Here is a 24,305-nt window from a genome sequence, read left to right on the forward strand (position 1 = left end):
AGAATTACAGCTTTTAATGCAGTATTTTTTTGGAGAAAGCAAGAATCCCCAGTTTTAAATGAGTGGTTAGATTTAGTTTCTAAAGTACACTATGGAGAGGATAACATGAAATTAAGAACAAATGTATACATTTTGAAAAGATATGTGCAACTCTAAAATCAAAGAATATTGAAAATATATTAGCCTACATTAACTACATTTTTATATAACCCTCCCTCCCTTTTATTTCTAGTTATTTGTTATTTTATTTATTTACTTATTTAATATTGAATATTTGATATTCAAATAATATTACTTGAATAACTATTAGGAATTATGTGTCATTATAAGAGTTTGATATAAATGTGAATGTTAAATTTTTATTAATATGTATTTATTGTTTTTTGTCTTTTCCCCCTTAAATCATATGTAAAAGTGTCTAACTATGTACTTTTTGGTTATTGTTCTAATTATGTGTTTTTTAGGCTATGTGTTGGTGGGTATTATCACAAAAGAAAAAAAAGTAGAAGGAAAAATATTTATTGGGGGAAAATATGATGTCTTTAAAGGAACTGTCCATTTGTATAATTGTGTTAAATGTGTTTGAATTGAAAGACATAATAAAGTACATTATGTAAGGAATAATTGACTTCAGGCCGTTGAATTATTAGAAAAATAATGCACACCCGAGGTGGTAATGCGGTCACGACGGGAAGCGGAGTGGCCGTTCACCTTGGGTGTGCATTATTTTTCTAATAATTCAACGGCCTGTCGTCAATTATTCCGCTTATACTACAGTTACCACACCTCGAAACATTGTTCAGATTATGTATTTCAAGGCGTTTGTAAAGTTTTTGTCATTAAAACGCTCTTGTATGTAGGACTAATTTCTTACGCATCTAATCCAATGCCTCCGTTGCTTATTCCTAAACGTCATTTTAGAGTTAGTAACGGAGGTTTGAGCCACTGATAGCAGACTAATGCTGGCACACACGACTAGCTGACACATTCTCTGACTGTTTTCATCGACTGCAGCAGATTTTAAACACCGACTTTGAACACAGACTGAACGCGCTGAACACGCGTTTGGGCATGATCAGTCATACGTATCAAATTACATTCATAACCGGCCTTAAAGTGTGTCCCCAGTTATTAATGCAGTTATTAGAGAGAGAGATGTTGCAATAATGAGACAGAAAAGCATGTGCGTCAATTGGCCTATTATTATTTATTTATTAATTCAATTCGTTTTAATTAATTCGTTCATTCTTTTTTTCTATTATTGACAGACGACAAATAAATGAAAAAAAAAAGCCTTTTAACAAGTAAGGCCTATCAATAATTATTTATTTGTTATATTATAAGCAATAAAAATCCGTGCTGCAGGACTATCCATTTATTTAGCCTATATTCAGATTGATTTTCTATTGATTATAGATAGGAATATACTTTATTTATTAAAATTAGACTGCATGTTTCCATTGATTGTTAAGCTAGACATTGAAAATTGCAGATCAAGCGCATGGGGCTAAATGCTTTTTCTTGTTATAAATTGTATCCTATTTTCCGTTATTACCGTTAACTACGCGAAGTGATATGGAACTGTAATGCGGTCAAGACCTGCCTGGAACTACTTTAGCTGTGCGTTTCCCTGAAAATAATGCACTCCTTAGAACGTTCGTCAACCAATCAGATTCAAGCATTCAACGGCCCTGTAGTATATATATATATATATATATATATATATATATATATATATATATATATATATATATATATATATATATACATATATATATATATATGTGTGTGTGTGTGTGTGTGTATGCTAAAATATTTGTTATTTGGACATTAGATGTGCCTTATTTAGAATTTTAAACCTACAAGTGTATTTTTTATGATAGCAATAACAGTAAAGGGACTATTGTAATGGGGTAAATCAAATGTAGGCTAATATACTGTCAATTACTAAGCTCAGATTCATCTTACCAGTTAAAATGTATACTGTGCTTTTGTAATTATTTATTTTTAATTTTGTGATTTTAACTTCTGCTTTACAAAACTTTTTTCAGATTGTGTTCTAATGTTCTTCTAATAATCATAAACATGTACTACAGCTGCCAAACAAAACCAGAGAGAAATGTATTCATAAATCTTTAAAACAATCTAATTAAATCTTGGGCACAAAACATTCAGCCAGTAAAAAAAGAAAACCTGTAGTATATATATATATATTGTATTTAGGCCTATCTATCTATATATATATATATATATATATATATATATATATATATATATATATATATATGGTCTATATTGTCTAATTTATCATTGTAGCCGTATTTAAGTTGATTTTCTGTATACTGTGTATTTATTTTTGGACTAATAGTGGTTAATAAAGTCCAATAATGGTATGAGAGATTGTCAGTGGTAATATCATTGTGTTCTTGTCGGTCAGTGTTAGAGGATCTGTGTAACAGCTGAGGCTTAGCCTGACAGTTAGCCTGCCCTGGACCAGGCTAGTTTCCCAGCATAAGTTGGCAGGGTAACTGAGTTTGAACTATTTTAAGTTTGCTTTATGAAACAGAATCCACCGACAATAAGTCTGACTAACCAAAATAAGCCTGGCTTGTTTTATGGAACAACCCTCAGAACACCAAGTCAAGACACTCTGTGTACTGTACATCAGAAACATCAAAGATTATAAATGTCTCTGAGCTTGTATCATTACTTCATAGAAAAGACAAGTTGTTTTAGTAGTATTATATTCTGGCTACTTGGATTATATAAATCTTAAGAGCACCAAAATCTTGTGAATTTGTAAACATTAGAACGAAATAGCCTAACATTGTTGCATCTTGTTTACTCACATATCATTATGTATGTGGGTAAGTATGTATTCTGGGTAAAATCTCACATCAACAGTTTCACTGATGATTTATAATCAACATTGCATCTTGTTTACTCACATTTTGAGGTTTCCAAAAATCATGTGAAAATGTAAGAGACTCTAAAACACTAAAGTTCAGCTATATTGATGAAAATTAAAATAAGAGTCTCTGTAACATCTCACTGTTACTGATTTATCAGCTCAAAGCATTATGGGTAAAATCTCTCTACAGTCTATTCTGAAACATCAACACAGTTTCACTGATGATCCTAAGAAATAAACCCTTAACCCAGGATAGAGCGTCTGAGTGAATGTGGTCTGGACTGTGTGGATGAGGCTCATTGTGTCAGAGACGCTGTAGAAGGACAGAGTTCCTGATCTGTGATCCACATACACTCCTATTCTTCTGCTGATGGACTTTACAGGGAGAACAGTCTTTATCTTATTGTGTCTGAATGAGTAACTGGAGGAAGAGCAGATCAAACTCCAGGACTGATCATTATATCCAAATCCACACTCATAACCCGATCCCTTCCTGCTGATGCTCTTATATGACACTGATATATACACATATTCACCACTCCACTCAATCTCCCAGTAACAGCGTCCACACACACTCTCTCTACACAACACCTGACGCCACCGATCAAATCTGTCTGGATGATCAGGATACAACTGTTGTGTGCCAGTGACAGTAATCACTCTGTTCCTCTCAGACAGACTGAGGTATTCATTCACTGTGTTCAGATCCAGAGTCAGCTGATGGGAATCTGATGGAGAGAAAACACATCAGAATCAGGAATTATGAATCTGTCTGATCTTTTAATGTATCTGAACAATGTATCATCAGTGTCTCAGTGCAGCTGATCAGATATCCTGTGCAAATCATCATTTACATGATCAATTATAAAACTCTTCTATCATGTTTATTTCTCCTTCTACAGGAAGAACATGAACACATTCAGTGAGTTTTTCTGCTTGTTTCTCAGTGACTTACATTGTAGGAAGTCGTTCCTGGTCTTGGGATTCATGTTGGTGAATGTGACTGTGGAAATAAACACACATGAACAGTGTGAAGAGAAATGACAAGATAAAATACATCCATTTCTAAGACGTTTCTAATCTGATATTAGATGATGCAGGACTCATTTCTGAGAACAGAAGAATCTCCAGATGCCTCATATATAAAACACACGTATCGGATTCAATCATAAATTTCAATGGTTTTCAATTTCAATATATACATAAGTATTTATTACTTCTAAACCATCAAGGGATGTTTGTGGCTGTTCTGTAGAGTTGATGCACTTGAATTAAAGATGAACTGTGATTTATAAAGTGGGATTTTATTTGTGCGTATGTTTTATAAATCATAGGAACATTTCAGAAACTGTTGTACGTTCATATTTCAGATCATTCTCCACACGTCTGTATAAACGAGGCGCAGGACTTTACCTCTATCAGATATCTTCTTGAGCTCCTCTTTGCAGAAATCCTCCAGTTTGTCTCTCAGCTGTCGGACAGATTCTCTCACGCCATCAAAAGAGGAGAGAGAACTGAAGGAAACGTCGGGTTCGTCTGTAGATTCAGGAGGTGCTGAGAGAGACTGGAAACTCTACAGAAAACAGAAATCAAAACTCATCATCTCCACACTTCAGCCAATAACCTGCACTATATCAGATCTGAGCGGCTCTTGTTGACTTCACTTCTCTTCAGTGACTCGCTTCAATCCAGCACTTTCACACAATCAGCACATTCTCCTCATATTCATCATTTAATGCGACAAACTCTAGTATTTCACACTTACACTCCTTGTGAAAAAGAAAGTACCGTACTTGTAACAGAAATAATATACTTTAAAAAATATATAAGTGCAGATTGGCTGTAATGTTTTCAGAAACTTAATTGCATGTTATTTGCAGTTAAATGAATGTGGAATAGTTTAATGTTGTTATTAAATGCAAATAGCTGAGCTTTAGAGTGTTTTTTGCCCTGCTTAAGTTCGTCTCATTCTGCTCTCATGAAATGTTTCTCTGTGAGTCTCTTGCTCAAGTCCACTATGATCCAGTTCTTCTAGATCTCTGTTACCTGCAGGAACTGGATGTGATGGTGTGTGTGTGAAAGCTGCTCCAGCTCAGCGTCTCTCCTCCTCAGATCATTGATCTCCTGCTCCAGTCGCTCCAGTCGTCCTTCAGCTCGACTCACTGCAGTCTTTTCCTGATCTCTGATCCGCTGTGTCGCCTCAGAGCGGCTTCTCTCAATGGAGCGGATGATCTCAGTGAAGATCTTCTCACTGTCCTCCACTGCTGTGTGTGCAGAGCGCTGTTACACACACATCACAATCACACAGTGAGTTCAGTGAGTCCAAACTGAGACGTCTCACACTTCTCTTCTTCTCCAGACTCACCTTATGAGACTCCACAGCCTCTCTCAGCTGATGAAGATCTTTCTGTCTCTGCTGGATTCTCTGACGGATCTTCATCTGCGTCTCCTTCAGCTGTTTCTGGAGGACAAACCAATAACAGCGAATGACACATAAAACTACTGTCACACAATAAGGGTTAAAGATCTAGCATGGCGAGTTTATACTGTAGGTTCAAACCACAGATCAGTGAAGTTTGATGTTATTGACGTCATCATCTTTGATTTGGGCTCTGCGTACATGAGTTGATCAATGATTTGATTTGTGAATCAAAATTGGTCCTTTAAAAAAAATACTTTTAAAAACAGCAACAAAAAAAGTATATGTGAATTAAAGCTGCAAGCAGCAAAAAAAAGAAGCGTCACTCGGAAGACAGAGCATGGTTGGGCAATGTGCATTTAAGGAGGTATATATAGTAAGAGTCAAAGTCAGTTACAAAATGTTTTGTATAATGTTGATAATAGCTAATTAATGTAATAGATAAATGCTTCATGACTCAGCTAAGTGTTGCTCGCATGTTTAGTACACAATAATTATGTGGTTAGTACTGCATTACTGTGTTAACCATGCCAGTTTCTGTTGCCAGTAGGTGGGGCTATGTAGATATACCTTTCATATCTGCATATATATTCATATATTTTTCATATCACTGTGTGATCAATCCCTCTCAGTTCATACCTGTGTCTCTGTCCTCTGTGCTGCAGTTGATACAGTGTTGTGGTTTTTATGTTCATACTCCTTACACCACACACAGATGCACTGTTGATCAGTGACACAGAACATTTCTAGCTCTTTATCATGTTTACGGCAGATCATGTCCTGCAGTCGTCCAGTGGCATCAATCACTTTGTGTGGTTTACGAGAGTGAAATTCCTCATGACGGTCAAAATGAGTTTGACAGTAAGATTCCTGACACACCAGACAGGACTTGACGGCTTTGTATTTTCTTCCAGTACAGACGTCACACTCCACGTCTCCAGCTCCAGCGTAACAGTCAGCAGGAAGTTTAGTCTTCTTCAGTTTCTCCACCACTTCAGCCAGAATGGTGTGTTTAGCTAAAGCAGGTCTTGGACTGAAGGTCTGTCTGCACTGAGGGCAGCTGTAGACTCTCTTCTCATCCTCCTGATCCCAGCAGTCTGTAATACAGATCTTACAGTAACTGTGTCCACAGGGAATGGCCACTGGTTCCTTCAGGAGATCCAGACACACTGGACACGTGAACTCATCCTGAGAAATTCTGGCTTCTGCCATTTTACTGCATGAATACAGAGAGACACAAACACACAACAGCTCAACAACACTTCAGTTTCTGTTTCCCTGAACTGAGGAGTTGAAATAGTTTCCTGGTTCTGTGTTTGAGTGACGTGTGTAAAATAGGCGTGTCTGTAAAGCAGCTTCCTCGTTCACACACACACACACACACACACACACACACTTTACTGCTGTGTTTACTGTATGTGTCCTTCAAGTGGAGTTGAAAATGTCATAATTGCGAGTTCTGAGCTCATGAATGACTGAGCGAAGATTTAGGCTACTCACGAATGCATGTGTCTATAGGCTATACTGTGTCAAAGTAATGTCAATATGTCCAAATGTGCAGTTCTAAGATCATACAGATCATGCTAGCTAACATCATGTATTCATTTAGGCAGAAACAATGAGCTCATTAACCCTTTCCCCACCAGAGTCTTTAAAAAAATTGCAACTGCCAGCGTTTTTTTTCTTTTTTTTTTTCACAAAACTTTCATGGCCTCCAGAATATTTTGTTCTGTTATTTATGTTATTTATTTTGATATATTGTATGTTCAGATATTCATTCAACAAAATATTCTCTGTAGCTTTAGTCATTATTTTTTTATCAACACTTAAATGTGGGTAGCCTAAGTTTCATAAAAACAACAACATTTTAAACAAAAGCTGAGAAAATTGTGTTTGTTTTCAAAGACTAACGTGTTGATTTTATCGCTTGTTTCTGCTTCTTTTTTTTCCTGTGTTTTGATCATAGACAGTAAAATAAAGGTTTTGATCAGGAGATTCTGTCCTCTTTCAGAAAATGTGATAGCGCCCCCTACCATATAACAGTGAAAACACGGAAAACTGGAAAATTCCGTCAATGGAAAGAGTTAAAGTAATTATTACAAGTTGTGATCATAATGATTACAATATACAGAAAATTTGGCAGTTTTGTATGTTGATTCAGAGTTGGCATCATCTGATGTCCTCACAGGGGTTGGCGTCCTCTCTTCACAAGTGTTGGATCATCTGAAATCTTCATAAGAGGCTGGATCCAAACTGGAGCTGGCGTACTCAGGATCCCGAGGTAAAAACAGAAAAGATAATGGAAAATAATCAGCAGAGCTGCTGTTTCAAGTAATAGATAATCATGTGCTTTTGATCTGATATAACTGGAGTATAAGGTTATGAGGTCCATTATGTGAATGATTGGATAAAGAGATGTGTCTTTAATCTAGATTTAAACTGGGAGAGAGAGTCTGAGTCCTGAACATTATCAGGAAGGCTATTCTAGAGTTTAGGAGCCAAACGTGAAAACGCTCTCCCTCCTTTAGTGGACTTAGAATCTAAACCACTTTAATGCCTGTCCGTGAATACCAGTGTTACTGTGTTATCCCTTTAAGAGTATGTCATGATCTATTTAAAGTGTCGAACACAGCACTAAGATCAAGTAAAACTAGCATTGAGATGCAGTCTTGGTCAGAAGCTAAAAGTCAGTCATGATGGGGCCTGAATCCTGAATTAGATTTTTCATACAGTAGATACATTTTTTAGCAAGAAGGATTTGACAATAATTTTATGGTCCTCTGCCCTCCACAGATGATATACAGTAGATATACAATAATATACAGACATATATTTAGACTACTTAACTTAGTGATTGCTATCAGGACGTGAAGAGACTTCACAGAGAGGGAACAAATCACCCACCCTGCTTTCACATGATCGCTTTATGCAAATCTTTATATTTATTCACTAACATGAAGAATCTCGGAACAAACAACATATTGTATTATAGATGAAAGGATAAAACAGGACTTCGATAAATGAATGTTGATAAATTAAACTCAGTGTAAGCCTACTATTGAAATTGATTTCAGGACTCCTGTCCCATCCACTTTTTAAAACAAAGTTACGTCACAATTCACTATTAAACCTCAGAATTCGCTGCTCAGCGGTGCTTGTGAACTTAATTTCCCCGACGACTCACACACACTCACACACACACACACACAGCTGCATCTCAGCCACCACAAACACCGTTTGTGTTCAAGATGTTCAAATCACATCTTGCACATTTCAAGCAACGCATGTTTTCATGTGGTATCTAAATTTTACTGTTGATTAATAATTTGTTCTGTTTATCATTTTGAACGTTTGCTTCAAAGGATGATCTGATCTCACCATCATCGAGTCCGTCTGTGATTACATGAAGAAACAGAAGAAACTGAGACAGACTAAATCCAGAAAACTGCGGGAACGTCTCCGAGATGCTTGAAGAAACCTTCCTGCAAAGCTACAGGACTGTGAAGAGTACTGGCACTTGTGTTAAAATGCTGTAAAGTGAGAATGCTTTCAAAAATAAAATCACAAATTGAATTTATTTATGATTTAACTTCTATTAACTAATTCAAATCAATATATGGTGTAACAACCCTTTGCGTTTAAAACGGCTTTTGTCCAGGTACACTTGCGCATAGTTTTTCAGGTAGCTTTGCAGGAAGGTTTCTTCAAGCATCTTGGAGACGTTCCCTCAGTTCCTCTGGATTTAGTCTGTCTCAGTTTCTTCTGTTTCTTCATGTAATCACAGACGGACTCGATGATGGTGAGATCAGATCATACCGTCTGTTGTCAGACTCCTTGTGCATTCACAAATCTCACTGGATTATTACAATTAATGGTAAAAAGAATGTTTGGAAATGTAAACTGATATTTCCTACTGACACACTACAGCAAAAGATATAAATAACTGACTTAAAAACATTTTTTGGGGGGAGGGGGGATATTAACATGCCCAAGACTTTTGCACAGTACTGTAGTTTTGTAAGTCTACACAATTTCAAAATCAGCCAGTTCTGAATTGACTAAAGCAAATCTTTCCCAAAGACTTCTGATATCTAACACTTCCTGAAATCCTAAAAACAAAATGTTCAAAAACAAAGCAGATTTCAGCCTCTGTCGTCACTGCGCGCGACCTTGGCGTCGTGCTTTTCACTCTCACCGGAAATGACGCGCGACGACCTCTTTCTCTCTCTACTCGGCTACTGTTAGCTGGCTGCTAGACGGACAAACCCCGTCAAAAAACAAACATATCTGGATCCCGTGCTTTTATTTTGGCACTGGAGTGCGTTGGTCACCCGTCGTCATGCCCATGTACCAGGTAAAGCCCGTCAGTCCCGGTGACATAAAGATTGATTTGCCAACGTGCATGTACAAGTTACCGAATGTCCACGCGCAGGGAATGAACTGCAGCGAGCACGCGCTTCAGGTAATCACATTAACGATCAATTCACTATGCAGATGCCACACACCAGCACTAAATCATAATACACAGTTTCTCTTGCACCAGACAGACTGGTATTGCCACTCTCACTCAGTATCAGTCTGTCTGATGTAATACACACATGCAGATTGGGTATGATTGACAGCTGCAGTGTTTTGTGCTCTGGAATGAGAGGTTGGCCCTTCAAATGATATCTTCCTGAAATTACACTTGCAGTTTAATACATTACGGCTTACCAGCGACTAACAACATGGATCATACTAGAGTAAGACAAAATGATGATGAAATGGTAAATTGATCTAGTTATATACATTACCTGTCAAATGTTTTGGATTTTTTAAGATTTTTAAAAGAAGTCTCTTCGGCTCAAAGAGGCTGCATTTATTTGATAAACCAGTAATAAATGTAAAAACCAATGTGTTTATATTGTAGAATGTAATTTATTCCTGTGATCAAAGCTGAATTTTCAGCATCTTTACTCCAGTCCTCAGTGTCACACGATACTTCAGAAAACACTAAAATATGATGATTTGATGCCCAAGTAACATTCATTATTATTATCAATGTTATTTACATTTTTATTTCAGCATTCTTTGATGAATAGAAAGTTCAAAAGAACAGCATTTATCTGAAATGGAAAGCTTTTGTAACATTAAACACTACCGTTCAAAAGTTTGGGCTCAGTAATAATTTTAATTTTATTTCTTCTTGGGGGGAACGAAATAAAAGAAATCAATACTTTTATTCCTCAAGGATGAATTAAATTGATCAAAAGTTACAGCATAGACATTAATAATGTTACAAAAGATTCTTTTGAACTTTCTATTCATCAAAGAATCCTGAAATTTTTTTTGTACACAACTGTTTTCAACATTGATATTGTTTTTTGAGCATCAAATCATCATATCAGAATGATTTCTGAAGGATCATGTGACACTGAAGACTGGAGTAATGATGCTGAAAATTCAGCTTTGATCACAGGAATAAATTACAGTTTAAAATATATTAAAATAGAAAACAGTCATTTTAAATTGTCATAATATTTAACAATATTACCCTTTTTTATCAAATAAATGCAGCCTTAATTGGTAAGCAGAAGATACTTCTTTTAAAAACATTAAAAATCGTATCGATCCAAAACTTTTGACTGGACGTGTATATATATTAGGATCCACTTGCACTTAGTTTAATACAGTCAAATGTAGTTTTGTAGTGTGTAATAGTATGTTTGAGTGGGAATCCATGCAGTTGCATGTACACCGTCTCTTGTCGTGTGTGTGTGTCAGAACGGGGAGGTGGATCCGGCTGTAAAGGCGCTGGAGGAACGTCAGGATGAAGTCCTGAGAAGACTGTATGAGCTCAAGGCGACGGTGGACGGGCTCACGAAGACCGTGGCCACTCCTGATGCTGACCTGGACGCCACCACGCTCTCTCACGCCCCTGTCGAGTCTGTGTTCAGAGGAACCGCTGATCTAGACTCCCTGCTGGGCAAGGTCAGCCTTACATGCGCCATTAGGCACTTTACATTATTTACCTTTAAGGGATAGTTCACCCAAACATGAAAATTAGCCCATGATTCAGAACCAGTCCCACATTTTAATACAGTTGCAGCAAACAAACACAACTGGGTTAACCGGATTGACATGTTTAGACTAGCATGTTTAGGCATGCTTGAGGAAAACATCTGAATTTGAACCATCCATACCAATATATTCAGTAATGCGATAAATCACGGTAATGAATATGCACGATATTGTTATCGCAGGCACTTCAAAATACCCTGAAAAATAACAGATCCAAATTTAGATTTATAGAACGCGCATTAGCTTATTTTCCATCAACCGCTTAAACAAACACTGCCTATTTTCTCCGCAAAACACGTGCGCACTCTGATGTAAACAATCCCCACATGACGCGCTGTGTGCATGCGGCGCAGTGCGCACTCTAGTCTGATGTAAACAATCCTCATATGGAGAAGAAGCATGGTGGAAGGAGGAACGCTGCCGACGATTTATCCCCCTTCTAAAAGCAGGGCTGCCAACTCTACGCATTCAGCGTGAGACTCACGCAATCGAAACTTTTCACACGCTCTCACACCACACATCCATTTTCTCACGCAGAGAAAAATCGCGGACCAAAGAGGACACTGACACCGACAGACTAGACAGAGCAGGTTACTTTTGATATGAAGAAAATTCTCAGCTCTCATGTTCTGTCCATTTTATTACGAAATTCAGACAATAAATACCGTTTTGGCGCTTGCAAATGTGACGTGACCGATCGCTGTAGCGCCTCAGTTCAAGTAAACCGATCATCTGTTACTTTTTATTTAAAGATACAGTACAACAGTGGTCTCAAACTCAATTCCTGGAGGGCCACAGCTCTGCACAGTTTAGCTCTAACCAGCTCCAACTCACACCTGCAAGGAAGTTTCTAGTAATCCTGAAGACCTTGATTAGTTGGATCAGGTGTGTTTGATTAGGGTCGGAGCAAAACTGTGCAGAGCTGTGGCCCTCCAGGAATTGAGTTTGAGATCACTGCTTACTGAAAGGTACATATGCCTCATACATAATATCGATCAATCAGTGTTTTTAAACTGCAGGTGAACAATTATGTCACAGAACGTTATTTACCTCAGGAAAGCCATTTAATGACCAACATGTTAGTTGACTAGAAAGAATAGCTATAGAGAGGAGTATTTAGCTAAATATGTGCACTATATTACATTATATTTTTACTTGTGTCATAATTTTTATTATAATGAAAACCAAATTATATTTAATTTAATTTGTTATTTTTGACCTTTAAAGGTGCCATCCTTCAAAAAAAATAAATTCATACACCACATTCCATACCAGACGGGGGCAGTATACCTGGTCTACTCTAGAGTATGAATATGACATCTTCAAGCTACTCCCCTTCACCTTTACCAGTGAATATGTTCATATTCGTTTTGTTCATATTACATTTTTATTGTTAGTTTAAATTATATTAATTTGACAGACAGCATTCGCTGATGTTGACCAAGCTAGCGCCAACGTAACTTAACAGAGCTGCCGAGTGCCAACTCTCACGCATTCACCGTGAGACACACGCAATTGACACTTTTCACACGCTCTCACATCACACATCAATTTTCTCACGCACAGAAAAATCGCGAAGCAAAGAGGACACGGATACCGACAGAATAGACAGAGCAGGTTAGTTATGATATTAAAAAAATCTCAGCTCTCAGATTCTGTCAATTTTATTACTGAATTCAAACAATAAATACCGTTTTGGCGCTTGTAATTGTTACACGACAGATCCCTAGCGCACGTGAACCGATCTCAACTCTACTAACGTTAGCTAATAGTAAAAAAAACACGAACTCTGTTGAAAGATACAGTAGGCTACAACTTACCAAAATGTATTCCTCATACATAATATCGACCAATCAGTGTTTTTTATCAGCGTGAAGAGGTCAATAACACAGCTGGAGAACAATTATGTCAGATTTACCTCAGGAAAGCCATTTAATAAACATAATATAGGTCACGTAGTTGGCAAGAAAAAAGAGCTATAGAGATTGTGCTATGTGAACTATTACAATACTATATTTATGTGCGTTATATCGAAAAGCCTTATAACTTCCCAAAAAAACTACACAAACATATAAAACAAACTTACTTACCAATCCAAAAGAAATGTTGCAAGTTCGGAGTCGAACCTCATTTCTTTCATGTCCATTAGTTGTCTCCAGCGATGGAAAGCAGTGCCAATGTTTACTCTGGTTCTGTTCCTTTTTTTTTAATCAGATTTTATTTGAATGTAGTAGTGGGCAGTAGGCTACTTTCCACACGATTGACATCAGGTTCAAGTACGCCCACAAGCCGTGCGAGTTATTCGTGTATTGCATGTTTGACTGACTGGTGGTTATGTTGCCCGCATACCGCCTCCCATGGCCGAAACTGGTATTACGACACCTGTCGGGCCGTGGCTAGTAATGCTAATGCTAATTAAGGTTGATATCTCTGCAGCACTATAACTTGACATTTTTTTAATGACATCATCGCCCTTATTTCTTCTCATTCTTTTGATGTGTGTAGGTCATTTTTTGGATATTTTTACCTCAATTTTTACATATGGCACCTTTAATAATACCAGCTGATAGGGCTCTCTGTATGTTTACAGCATTATGTGAGATATATTTTTTCTTGAGAAAAATTAACATGTAGGCTATCTACTGTAGCCTACCTAATATTTATCCAAAGAGTCAATATTGAATCAATACTGAAATCAAATCCCAAGAATTGAATTGAAATCGTGAAAATTGTGTAAAATTCTGTTTAGTTACCAAATGTTTTGACAATCACAATTACACCTATTGTGATGCAAGTTGTTTTTTTCTATACCCCCCCCCATCTGTTTCTCTTAAAAGTGCATCTATCCATGATAAAAGTGCATCTATCCATGATAAAAGTGCATCTATCCATGATAAAAGTGCATCTATCCATGATAAAAGTGCATCTATCCATGATAAAAGTGCATCTATCCATGATAAAAGTGCATCTATCCATGATTAAAGTGCATCTATCCATGATTAAAGTGCATCTATCCATCATAAAAGTGCATCTATCCATGATAAAAGTGCATCTATCCATCATAAAAGTGCATCTATTCATGATAAAAGTGCTCCACACGGCTTCGGCAGGTTAATAAAGGCCTTCTGAAGTGAAGTGATGCGATTGTTTAAGAAAAATATCCATATTTAAAACTTTATCGACTAAAATAACTTGCTTCCGGCAGACGGCCGTACACATCGACTTGTGCCAAAAGAGACTATGTGTGACGTAGGATGTAGGAGTAGCGTAAGCTTTGACGCCTCTCATGGTTTTATGATTTGATTTGATTTATTTCAACAATAATAAACTTATACAATCATGCCAGAGGCAGTTCATATACATTGAATACAATTTATTGAGGATAAAATACACAAAAAAGCCACAGGCTTTCAAACACACAGGCCTGGACAACAAACTCAAGCTCCTCCAACATTTCTCTTTAAAAATTGTTGTTTTAGACTTCTAATTCGTGACTCGTGTTTTGTTTTGCTCTATCCTCTGCGCTTCTGTGTTCGTCATTGCGTCATGTGTCGGGTCAAGTGTTACTCTTTCACCGTAAATCAATGCGTACAGCCGTCTGCCAGAAGTTAGTTATTTTAGTCGATAAAGTTTTAAACCATATTGAAATGTGGGATTGATTCTGAAATCGTGATGTTTTAAAGGGATACTTCACCCAAAATGTATAATCCTGTCATCCAAGTTGTTCCAAACCTGTACGAGTTTCTTTCTTCTGCTGAACACAAAGGAAGATATTTTGAAGAATGTTGATAACCAGAGAGTTGATGAACCCCATTGACTTCCATAGTAGGAAATAAAATACAATGGAAGTCAATGGGGTCCATCAACTGTCTGGTTATCAACATTCTTCAAAATATCTCATTTGTGTTCAGCAGAAGAAAGAAACTCATACAGGCTTGGAATAACTTGACAGAATTTTAATTTTTAAGTGAACTATTCCTTTAAATGCAGTTATGACGACCTCTATAATTCAAGTTATGAGGACAAAAAAAAATCCCTTTATGAGTTTGGTTTTTCTATTTATTTGTCACTATTGCACAGCCCTAACTGAGAGCTATTTTATCTCAATTGATTTTTATTTGAATGTGGATGCTTGTAATGTGGAAGATTGTTTCTGCCGTGAATAAAAAAAATATATAAAAGGAATTCAGATGTTTCTTGATAATCAAATCATCATATCTGAAGGATTTCTGAAGGATCATGTGACACTGAAGACTGGAGTGATGCTCAAAATATAAATGTCAGAATTGTGAGATTTCCGTTACAAGCTTCCGCTGTGAACCAAAGCATGAGATTCGTAACAAATGAGTGATGCATTTAGTGTCTGTTTGAAATAGATTCACATTTTGTAACTCTTCAAACGTGCTGAGTTGACCCGTTCCTCGTTGTCCTCCAGGACCTGGGCGCGCTGAGGGACATCGTGATCAACGCCCACCCTGCCCGTCCTCCTCTGTCGCTGCTGGTGCTTCACGGTCTGCTGTGCCAGCGGTACCAGGTGCTGTCCAGTGTGCATCTGCACTCCTCTGTGCCCGGCGTGCCCCCGCCGCTCATGTCCTGCCTGGGCCCGCGACACACAGACAGCTACGCACGCCAGCGCTTTCAGCTGGGCTTCACGCTCATATGGAAAGATGGTGAGAGCGTACACAAGAGAGCAGAGCATGTCTTACACGTGTCCTAACCAGACGTGACGCGATAAGATTCCAGCGACAAATAATTTGTCTGTCCACACTAGACGCGACTGTGAGATGCGTCAAAATCAAATCAAAACCCACAGCCAATCAGAACAGCGTGTGGGCGGAGTCTCGCGGCGAGTGCACAGCACTAGAGAGTAATCTTGTAGCTACTCGCAAGAAAATGGATAAGTAGCTACATAATCAAATTCACAAATATTACACCATTTAAACATTAAAAATACATAGACTACTGAGTTATTAAAAAAATCTTTGTCAAATAATACACTTGTTAGTTCACAGTTTTAATGTTCTTGTTTCCATTTGTTTAATTTCAAGATCTGAGGTGAATTCTCCATTGTTGCTTTTACAGCTATAAAGCTGGAGCACTAAATGATATTCAAAGTCACATTACACGCTTTTAACATTAAATAAAGCACATAAACAGTCCCTGAGATTATCATTGATAACTTTGTGTTTGTTGTTCCAGCGCGACGTCACAGAAAAATAGAATCCGTTTCTAAAATAGAATCGTCGTGTGTCGCCGTCGCGGCTGGTTAGGACAAACACTCTGATTAACATGGAAAAGACGCCTTTTATCGCACGTCGCGTCGCGTGTAGTTAGGACACGGTGTTAAAGGGTTAGTTCACCCAAAAATGAAAATTCTGTCAGTAATTACTTGCCCTCATGTTGTTCCAACCCCGTAAGACTTTCATTCATCTTCGGAAAACAAATGAAGATATTTTTTATTAAATCTGAGAGCTGTCTCACTCATCCATAGGCTTCTCTGTAATTGAAACTCGCCGGCCCAGAAAGTTAGTAAAGACATTGTTTAAAATAGTCCAAGTGACTACAGTGGCTCAACCTTAAAGGAGAACTCCAGTCAATTTTAACATTGAGCTCATTTTATTGTAAATTTGGAGTGCTGTCAATACAGAGAACAACGACAAAAATCGGTGTTGCCTACACCGTGTTATCCTCTTTTTAAAATTTGCACCCTGTTGACTTCAATGGGGCAAGTACTAAACCTGCTTTTAGCCTCTTAACATCCTTGATGTGTCATTACAAGTGCCCAGAAAATGTGAGTGATTCCTTCAGAGTGAACACGAGTGAATCTGACTGCAGTAGATGTGAAAGATGATTGCCGAGTTCACGCGCGTGATCATAGGTAACTAAACCTATGCGCGTGAACTCGGCAATCGACTACTTTGGACTTCAACCGAAAACAGGATGTAAATACAGGTATGTGCGCTGGCTTAAATAACATCATTTTTATTCATATCTTCCACATCTACTGCAGTCAGATCCACTCATGTTCACTCAGAAGGAATCACTCACATTTTCTGGGCACTTGTAATGACACATCAAGGATGTTAAGAGGCTAAAAGCAGGTTTAGTACTTGCCCCATTGAAGTCAACAGGGTGCAAATTTTAAAAAGAGGATAACACGGTGTAGGCAACACCGATTTTTGTCGTTGTTTTCTGTATTGACAGCACTCCAAATGTACAAAAAAATGAGCTCAATGTTAAAATTGACCGGAGTTCTCCTTTAAGTTTATCAAGCGATGAGAATACTTTTAGTGCGCAAAAATAACGACTTTATTTAACTATTGATTTTTTTCTGTGTGGGCCTCTGAGTGAATTCACGTAGTGTAACAGCGCAGCGTAACGACAGAACGTTGGCTCACTATTGGCCGACGCTGGTCATGTGTGTGATGTTGGCCAATAGTGAGCCTACGTTCTGACATACAACCCAGAAGCGCTGCGCTGTTACACTACGTGAACTCACTCAGAGCCCCACACAGAAGAAAATGAATATTTTTGTTTGTTTTTTTGCGCACTAAAAGTATTCTCGTCGCTTGATAAACTTAAGGTTGAGCCACTGGAGTCACTTGGACTATTTTAAACATTGTCTACTAATATTTCTGGGCCGGCGAGTTTCAATTACAGAGAAGCCTGTGGAGGAGTGATCCAGCTCTCAGATTTCATCAAAAATATCTTCATTTGTGTTCTAAAGATGAACGAAAGTCTGACGGGGTTGGAACAACATGAGGTCGAGTAATTACTGACAGCATTTTCTTTTTTGGGTGAACTAACCCTTTAATTCAAAACCAAAAAATAAAACCAATAAGCTTGAAAAGAAAGCAATTGGTTGAAAGTGGAAGTGCCACTGAAATATTAAAGGTAAAAAGCCTGAAGACTCGGTGGCACTGAGTTTTGAAAGTGTTTGTGGTGTGCAGTGCAGTGTGTGTGTTCTGATTAACTCTTCAACATTAAATTTCATGCAACATCTCGAAGGCACCGTCCTACATATTACAGTGTAGTGAGATCTTGGGTTTCCATTATGCATTTCTTCTGTAGGGTTCTGGAAGTGAAAATCTCCTTCATCTACTCTGTAGACACGATTTTTGGCAATGCTTTCATGGAAACCGAAAGTCCGTTTGATTTCGATATTATAATAATAATAATAATAAAAAAGGTACACTACCGTTCAAAAGTTTGGGAGCGTTAATGTTTTAGAAAGAAGTCCCTTTAGGCAATCAAAAATACAGTACAATACTGTGAAATATTACTCTTTACAATAAGGTCTCATTTGATAGTTAATTTAACATAAACTAACAACGAGAAATATATTTTTACAGCATTTATTGAATATCAGTTAATAAAACAAATTTCACGTTAACTTAACAGATCTTAATAAATTGAATAAATGTTAAGATTAGTGCTGGGCAACAAATAATCACTATTAATCACATCCAAAATAAACGTTTGTGTTTACATAATGTGTGTTTGCGCTGTGTATAATTATTTTGTATATATAAATACTCATATGCATGTATATATTTAAGAAATATTTTTATGTGTATATATATTTAAACATAATTTATCTTATACATAAGACATTTTTCTTAAATATATACATGCATGTGTGTATTTATATATATTCAAAATAATTATACACAGTACACACACATATGTAAACACAAACACACTAGTTAAGATTAATAAATGCTGAAGAAGGATTGTTAGTTTATGTTAACTAATGTAGTTAACTAATATTAACTATTGAAACCTTATTGTAAAGTGTTACCATTTATCCGATAAGGAAAATGGGGAAAAATTCTTCCGATACTGCCCTCTGTAACCAGTAGGCGTGGCTTGGGAGTGGCCTCATAGAGCAGCGAAGCAAGTGCATTCTGGGAATTGTTGTCTTTCATCCACATGAGCCAAAAATACATTTTCTGGCTTTTCTCAGTCTAGAAGGCACCGACTTCTAAAATAATTTCACATTTCAACTACATAAATGACCCCATATTAAATACACATTCATCTTTCCAGCGGTGAAATATCCCTGTAATCGTTGCGTGGTCTTGTCTGGTTTCAGTGTCGAAGCTGCAGATGAAGTTCAGCACACAGAACATGTGCCCGATCGAGGGGGAGGCCAACGTGGCGCGCTTCCTCTACCGTCTTTTGGGCGCCGACCCCCAGGACCCGGTCTCCGCCACGCAGATGGACAGCTGGATCGACACGGCGGTTTTCCAGCTGGCCGAGGGGGGCAACAAGGAGCGGGCGGCCGTGCTCAGGTCACTGAACGGGGCTCTGGGACGTTCTCCGTGGCTCCTGGGCGAGGGGTTCTCCCTGGCCGACGTTGTGTGCGCCTGTTGCGTCCTGCAGACCGGCGAGAGCGGCTCGGCTCCTGCAAACGTGCAGCGCTGGCTCAAGTCCTGCCAGAACCTGGGCCACTTCCACTGCGTGTATCCGTTACTGCAGTGAGCGAGAGCTGTGAGGTCAGAACGAGGAACGCCACTGTCAATCGTGTAATGAAAAAGGGAAATGCAATGTGACATCATCAATAACCAAGTTCTGCCAACGAACACTGTTACAGTCCGGTGTTTCCTGAGCTCAGGTCTGTAGGATGACGTGGTGTGGTGATGATGTCATGTTGATGGTTATTTAACTGGAGTGGATCTGGAACTGATCCCAGGCCAGGTCAAACTCTCAGAGAGAGGGCTTTACTGTAAAACACAACTCCCTCCCGCCTTGTGCCTAATAAAACGCTTTAAAGATGTTGTGTGTTTCTGTTGGGTATTGAATGGGGTGTTAAAGAGATGGCAGCTCAAAGACCTGCAGGTATGTGATTCTTCTTCGTCAAACCTATTAAACCTTTTCACTACGGGTCAGACGTTTACAGATTGATTGATTTTTATATATAATACAGCCGTATGTAAAGTAGAACGATTGCTGTCATGTTTCTGAGTATTAGACCAAAGGATGGCAGTTTCATTTATTTTTCTATTTATGGTTTTTCTTAAAGCAAAATACACTCTTTGGGCTCAGCAAGATTAAGAAAAGAAAGATTGATACTCTTATTCAGCAAGGACATTAAGTTGACCATAAGTGACAGTAAATGCATTTCAAATTTGAAATTGAAATTTTGGATTCAAATAAATGCTGTATTTTTTTTAATACAAAAATGAAAATTCAGCTTTGATCACAGGAATAAATTACATTTTACAGTCTATTCAAATGCAAAACAGTTCTTTAAAATTGTACTTTTGAAACACCAACTTTTGTATGATAGTGTAGTTTTCAGATGTTGTAACGTCAATTGACTAAGCAAAACAAGTGTAGTAAAATATATATGGTATTTAGTATATATATATATGGTATTTGAACGAAGTAATTGGCAAAACAGCATTTGATGTATTATAACTAGAATGGCCCAGAGAGCCTGCGATACTTAATGTAACCTGTGGATGGCAGCGAAATACTCAACAACTCAATCCACTGAAGTCAATTTCCCTTCGGGCAAAATAATTGTAATTTCACAGCTCTCAGATCTTTCCTCTTCACACACTTCTTTACATATCAAATCACACTTTATCAAGGTGAAAGGTTTAAAAATATGATGTAAGCTATGATTGGACTCCTGAATCGACATCTCTACACACTGGAACCCAGACTACAGCCACATATTTTCCTCTAAAATCAGAGTGAAACGGGTTGTTAAGAATATTTATGAAATCCCTAAGCACAGGACACACACTGCATGGTTTAGGATGATATGAATGTTGATCCAGGAACTTGCCCAGTAGTTATACAGTATGACACTGACCTTTACAGCAGATAATAAAAAATAAAAACCTTAAAAAGTATTTTTTCCTTATAGACTTGCTACATTTTAGTTGTAAAATCCCGTTCTCCCCTTAAAGTCGTCATGATATGGAAATTGCGATAGTCTTTTCTTCCCTTTTGTGACGTGTATCCGAGTGAAACGGCTTCTCGAACAAGAACAAATGTAGGGCGTGGCTTGATTTTGTTCACGTGGATTTGATTGGATGAAGGTGGTTTGCTATTGGTGGATCTCTTGTGAGTGACAGGTTGTCCCGCCCTCGCGCCAGTAAACAGAAGAGGAGAGGAGAGAAGAGAAGAGCTGCAAGAGGGAGGGGAAGTTCATGGTGATTTTAATATAGGAATATTTGTTTATTTGTCATCAGGCTAAAGAGGTTAAAGATTCCAGGATGGTATTATATCAGCCTAGAGTCAAGAGCTGAATATCAATTTTCTCTTGTTAATGAGAAAATTAGGCTACCTACAGATTACAGTACCTTTAGGGAAGCACTCTGTTTTCTTTCTTTCTATTCTATTTTTCCACGTATTCTTCTTGATGTTCGAGTTATTACTCCTCGAGGTCTTGACAGCTGTGCCCAACACGCTTTCATTCACAGGATAGCTGTTGTGGAATATAATGGCAGGCAGGAGTAAAGCTAACCCGATGTCTCGATTAGCACTCGTCTGTGATGTTACTCTAGGGCTTCAACTAACACTGTTTAAACCATGCATTTCATGAGGTTTGAGAAATATCTGATTTTTGGACTTGGGGGAACGGATAGCTCTGCTTCTGGCTTTTCATTTGTCAGTGTTCCAGCTGTTATTCCATGAAAGCTAAACGACTGTTCACCATATTTCCAAATAACTATTTTTGGCTTTCGGAAAATTTCCCTTCCCAAAACATCTGGAGCTTTTTTTTTTTCTTTTCTTTTTTTCATCATAATAGGTTGTGAATGATGTTTAAGAGAATGTTTCCTTAATGTTCTCTAAACTTGGGAACCAATCTGCAACTATTTTGCAACTTTACATGAAAAATCTGTCCAATATTTGATCCAATAATCAAATAAATAATCATTCAAATAACCTTCATAATAGCCTAGATTACATGACTACAAGATTTGTTGTAGCATGTATTTATCTAAAATTGTAACACAATATAACATTATATTGATTTTACATTTCTTTTACTGATCAGCACCATAATAAAACATTAATAAAATTAGATTGAACTTTGTCCTTGTGCAGAGTAGCCTACAGTATAAAGCCAAAGAAATATATTTGTGTTGCATAGCAACGGTAGGTATTGTCAGGGACTTTAATATCCACTTTAAAAAAATTACTTAATTTAATTTTGATGAAAATGTTTGTCCTTAAAATATGTTCATATTTAGCCTTATACAATAGATACAAAAGTAGCCTATTTGAGCTCGTTTTGGACACTCGTTGCATTAGATAACATTTTGTTATGTAACAGTGACATTCAATAAATGTCCCTTCGATATTGTACTGGACATTGTAGGCTATATTTTATGTATTTACACTCCTGTTCAAAAGTTTGAGATTAAGGGTGCGTTTACACGACATTGATGCACTAAAAACGCATTTTTCGCGTGCAGACGATAACGTTGTCAAATTATCCCTTTTGGATCCGCGAAAACGATTAAAAAGGCTGTAGCCTATTATTAATGCCAGGCCAGTAGGTGACGATGTCACTTTGTAAAGAAACACCACGCGCCTATACTGAACACGCAGTGCCGGCCCGAGCCTTTTGGGGGCCCTAAGCAGAATTTGGTTTGGGGGCCCCCTCCCACCACGCGGAGTCACCTGTGCTTGACGATTATTGACACAATGTCACTCTATAATGTTACATTATAAATTAATACAATGAGGTTATGTATTAATACAAAATAAATACTTAATAAAAAATAGATACTTAAAAATGTTTTAACTTTTTCTTTCCTCTTTTACTAACTCTTTGAAACTTCTGAAAACAAATTGTCACAAAACATATAAAAAAAAACTTATTTGAAAAATATCCTCCAACATTTTGCAACACTTTGCAGTTTGAATGATGTCTTGTATGAACATGACGGAGTATGTTTTTATGTTTCCACTGTTCGATCGCGCCCGCGCCTCACACACACACACACACACACACACACACACACACACACACACACACACACAACATATTCAAGCATTACAATCTTGACATCGCAGCCTGTTCGTTATAGCTGTAATAAAATATAGTAATAAAATAGTCAACCTAACATATAAAAATTGCACTGCTCTGTTTAAATAAGCCTACAATTCGTATTCAGCGCTGCGTAGCCTAAGCACCGCTCCACTGTGATGTTTCCAAGCACATTTTTGCGCATGTGAAGAGAATGATTTTTTTCCCCTCGATATTGGAACGTGGGTGAAGTACAAAGAAGCCTATAATAAAGAATAGTTTACCATCCAAATCCATCGCGAATGTTAAAAAATTTGATTCTAATGAGAGAGATACGTGAGCCCAACGCCGCTTTCACTTTCGCTTTAAATTATTTCGTTTTGGCTTGTTTTTAGTTATTTTTTTATTCTTGTTCTGTTCTGAATATCATTAAATTTAAAGGATAAATCATTGATCAAATCAAATTTTTGCGACATGGCTTAACATTAGCGTGACTTTGCGCACGAATTGTCTATGCACGCGAGGTTATGCACATGACTCAAACACTGGCAGACACAGCAGCAGTTGTAGGCAGGTATATTGATCATGAAATCAGAATTTTCTTGTCTTGAATTATTAATCCATTCATTCATTTATGTCACTTGTTTAATTTAATTAATATGTAAAAAAAATAAAATAATAATAATCGCTTGGGGGCCCCCTGGTGGCGACGGGGCCCCAAGCAGCCGCTTAGTTCGCTTATGCCTCGGGCCGGCCCTGTGAACACGTAATACACATGCAGTCACCAAAATGCGCGGTTTTGTTGCTTAAATTGCAGCAGAGACTGGCTGCGTTCCAAACCGCATACTCAATGAGTAGGTACTCAATGTTTCCTTAATGTTCTCTAAACTTGGGAACCAATCTGCAACTATTTTGCAACT

General features: G+C 37.6%; 2 protein-coding genes across 3 annotated transcripts; one reads left to right on the forward strand and one right to left on the reverse strand.

Annotated features, from left to right (window-relative positions):
- Nucleotides 1-2,584: 2,584 nt before the first annotated feature.
- On the reverse strand, nt 2,585-6,618 carry LOC308689241 (tripartite motif-containing protein 16-like). The gene is made up of 6 exons (XM_081362886.1): nt 5,970-6,618; nt 5,277-5,372; nt 4,958-5,191; nt 4,325-4,484; nt 3,867-3,914; nt 2,585-3,639 (listed from the first exon to the last, which is right to left on the reverse strand). The coding sequence occupies exons 1-6, from the start codon at nt 6,540-6,542 to the stop codon at nt 3,116-3,118; spliced, it is 1,635 nt and encodes a 544-aa protein (XP_081219012.1). The 5' UTR covers nt 6,543-6,618; the 3' UTR covers nt 2,585-3,115.
- A 2,675-nt stretch (nt 6,619-9,293) lies between these two features.
- Nucleotides 9,294-20,570, forward strand: aimp2 (aminoacyl tRNA synthetase complex interacting multifunctional protein 2). Of its 2 annotated transcripts, none has more exons than XM_081362923.1 (4): nt 9,294-9,792; nt 11,094-11,300; nt 15,826-16,060; nt 19,486-20,570. In XM_081362923.1, the coding sequence occupies exons 1-4, from the start codon at nt 9,670-9,672 to the stop codon at nt 19,872-19,874; spliced, it is 954 nt and encodes a 317-aa protein (XP_081219049.1). In that variant the 5' UTR covers nt 9,294-9,669; the 3' UTR covers nt 19,875-20,570. The 2 variants fall into 2 exon arrangements, with proteins under 2 accessions (XP_081219049.1, XP_081219050.1); XM_081362924.1 differs by having other exon boundaries at nt 9,484-9,684.
- Nucleotides 20,571-24,305: the final 3,735 nt, after the last annotated feature.

This window comes from Scardinius erythrophthalmus, assembly GCF_964197995.2.
Source record: "Scardinius erythrophthalmus genome assembly, chromosome: 1".
NCBI lineage: Eukaryota > Metazoa > Chordata > Actinopteri > Cypriniformes > Leuciscidae > Scardinius > Scardinius erythrophthalmus.

Coding starts and splice junctions, on each gene's coding strand:
- LOC308689241 (XM_081362886.1), bottom strand. CDS start 6,542: ATGGCAGAAGCCAGAATTTCTCAGGATGAGTTCACGTGTCCAGTGTGT. Junction 4,485..4,957: donor ATCACATCCAGTTCCTGCAG/GTAACAGAGATC, acceptor TGTTTTCTGTAG/AGTTTCCAGTCTCTCTCAGC. Junction 3,640..3,866: donor CAGGAACGACTTCCTACAAT/GTAAGTCACTGA, acceptor TCTCTCCATCAG/ATTCCCATCAGCTGACTCTG.
- aimp2 (XM_081362923.1), top strand. CDS start 9,670: ATGCCCATGTACCAGGTAAAGCCCGTCAGTCCCGGTGACATAAAGATT. Junction 11,301..15,825: donor TAGACTCCCTGCTGGGCAAG/GTCAGCCTTACA, acceptor GTTGTCCTCCAG/GACCTGGGCGCGCTGAGGGA. Junction 16,061..19,485: donor CACGCTCATATGGAAAGATG/GTGAGAGCGTAC, acceptor GTCTGGTTTCAG/TGTCGAAGCTGCAGATGAAG.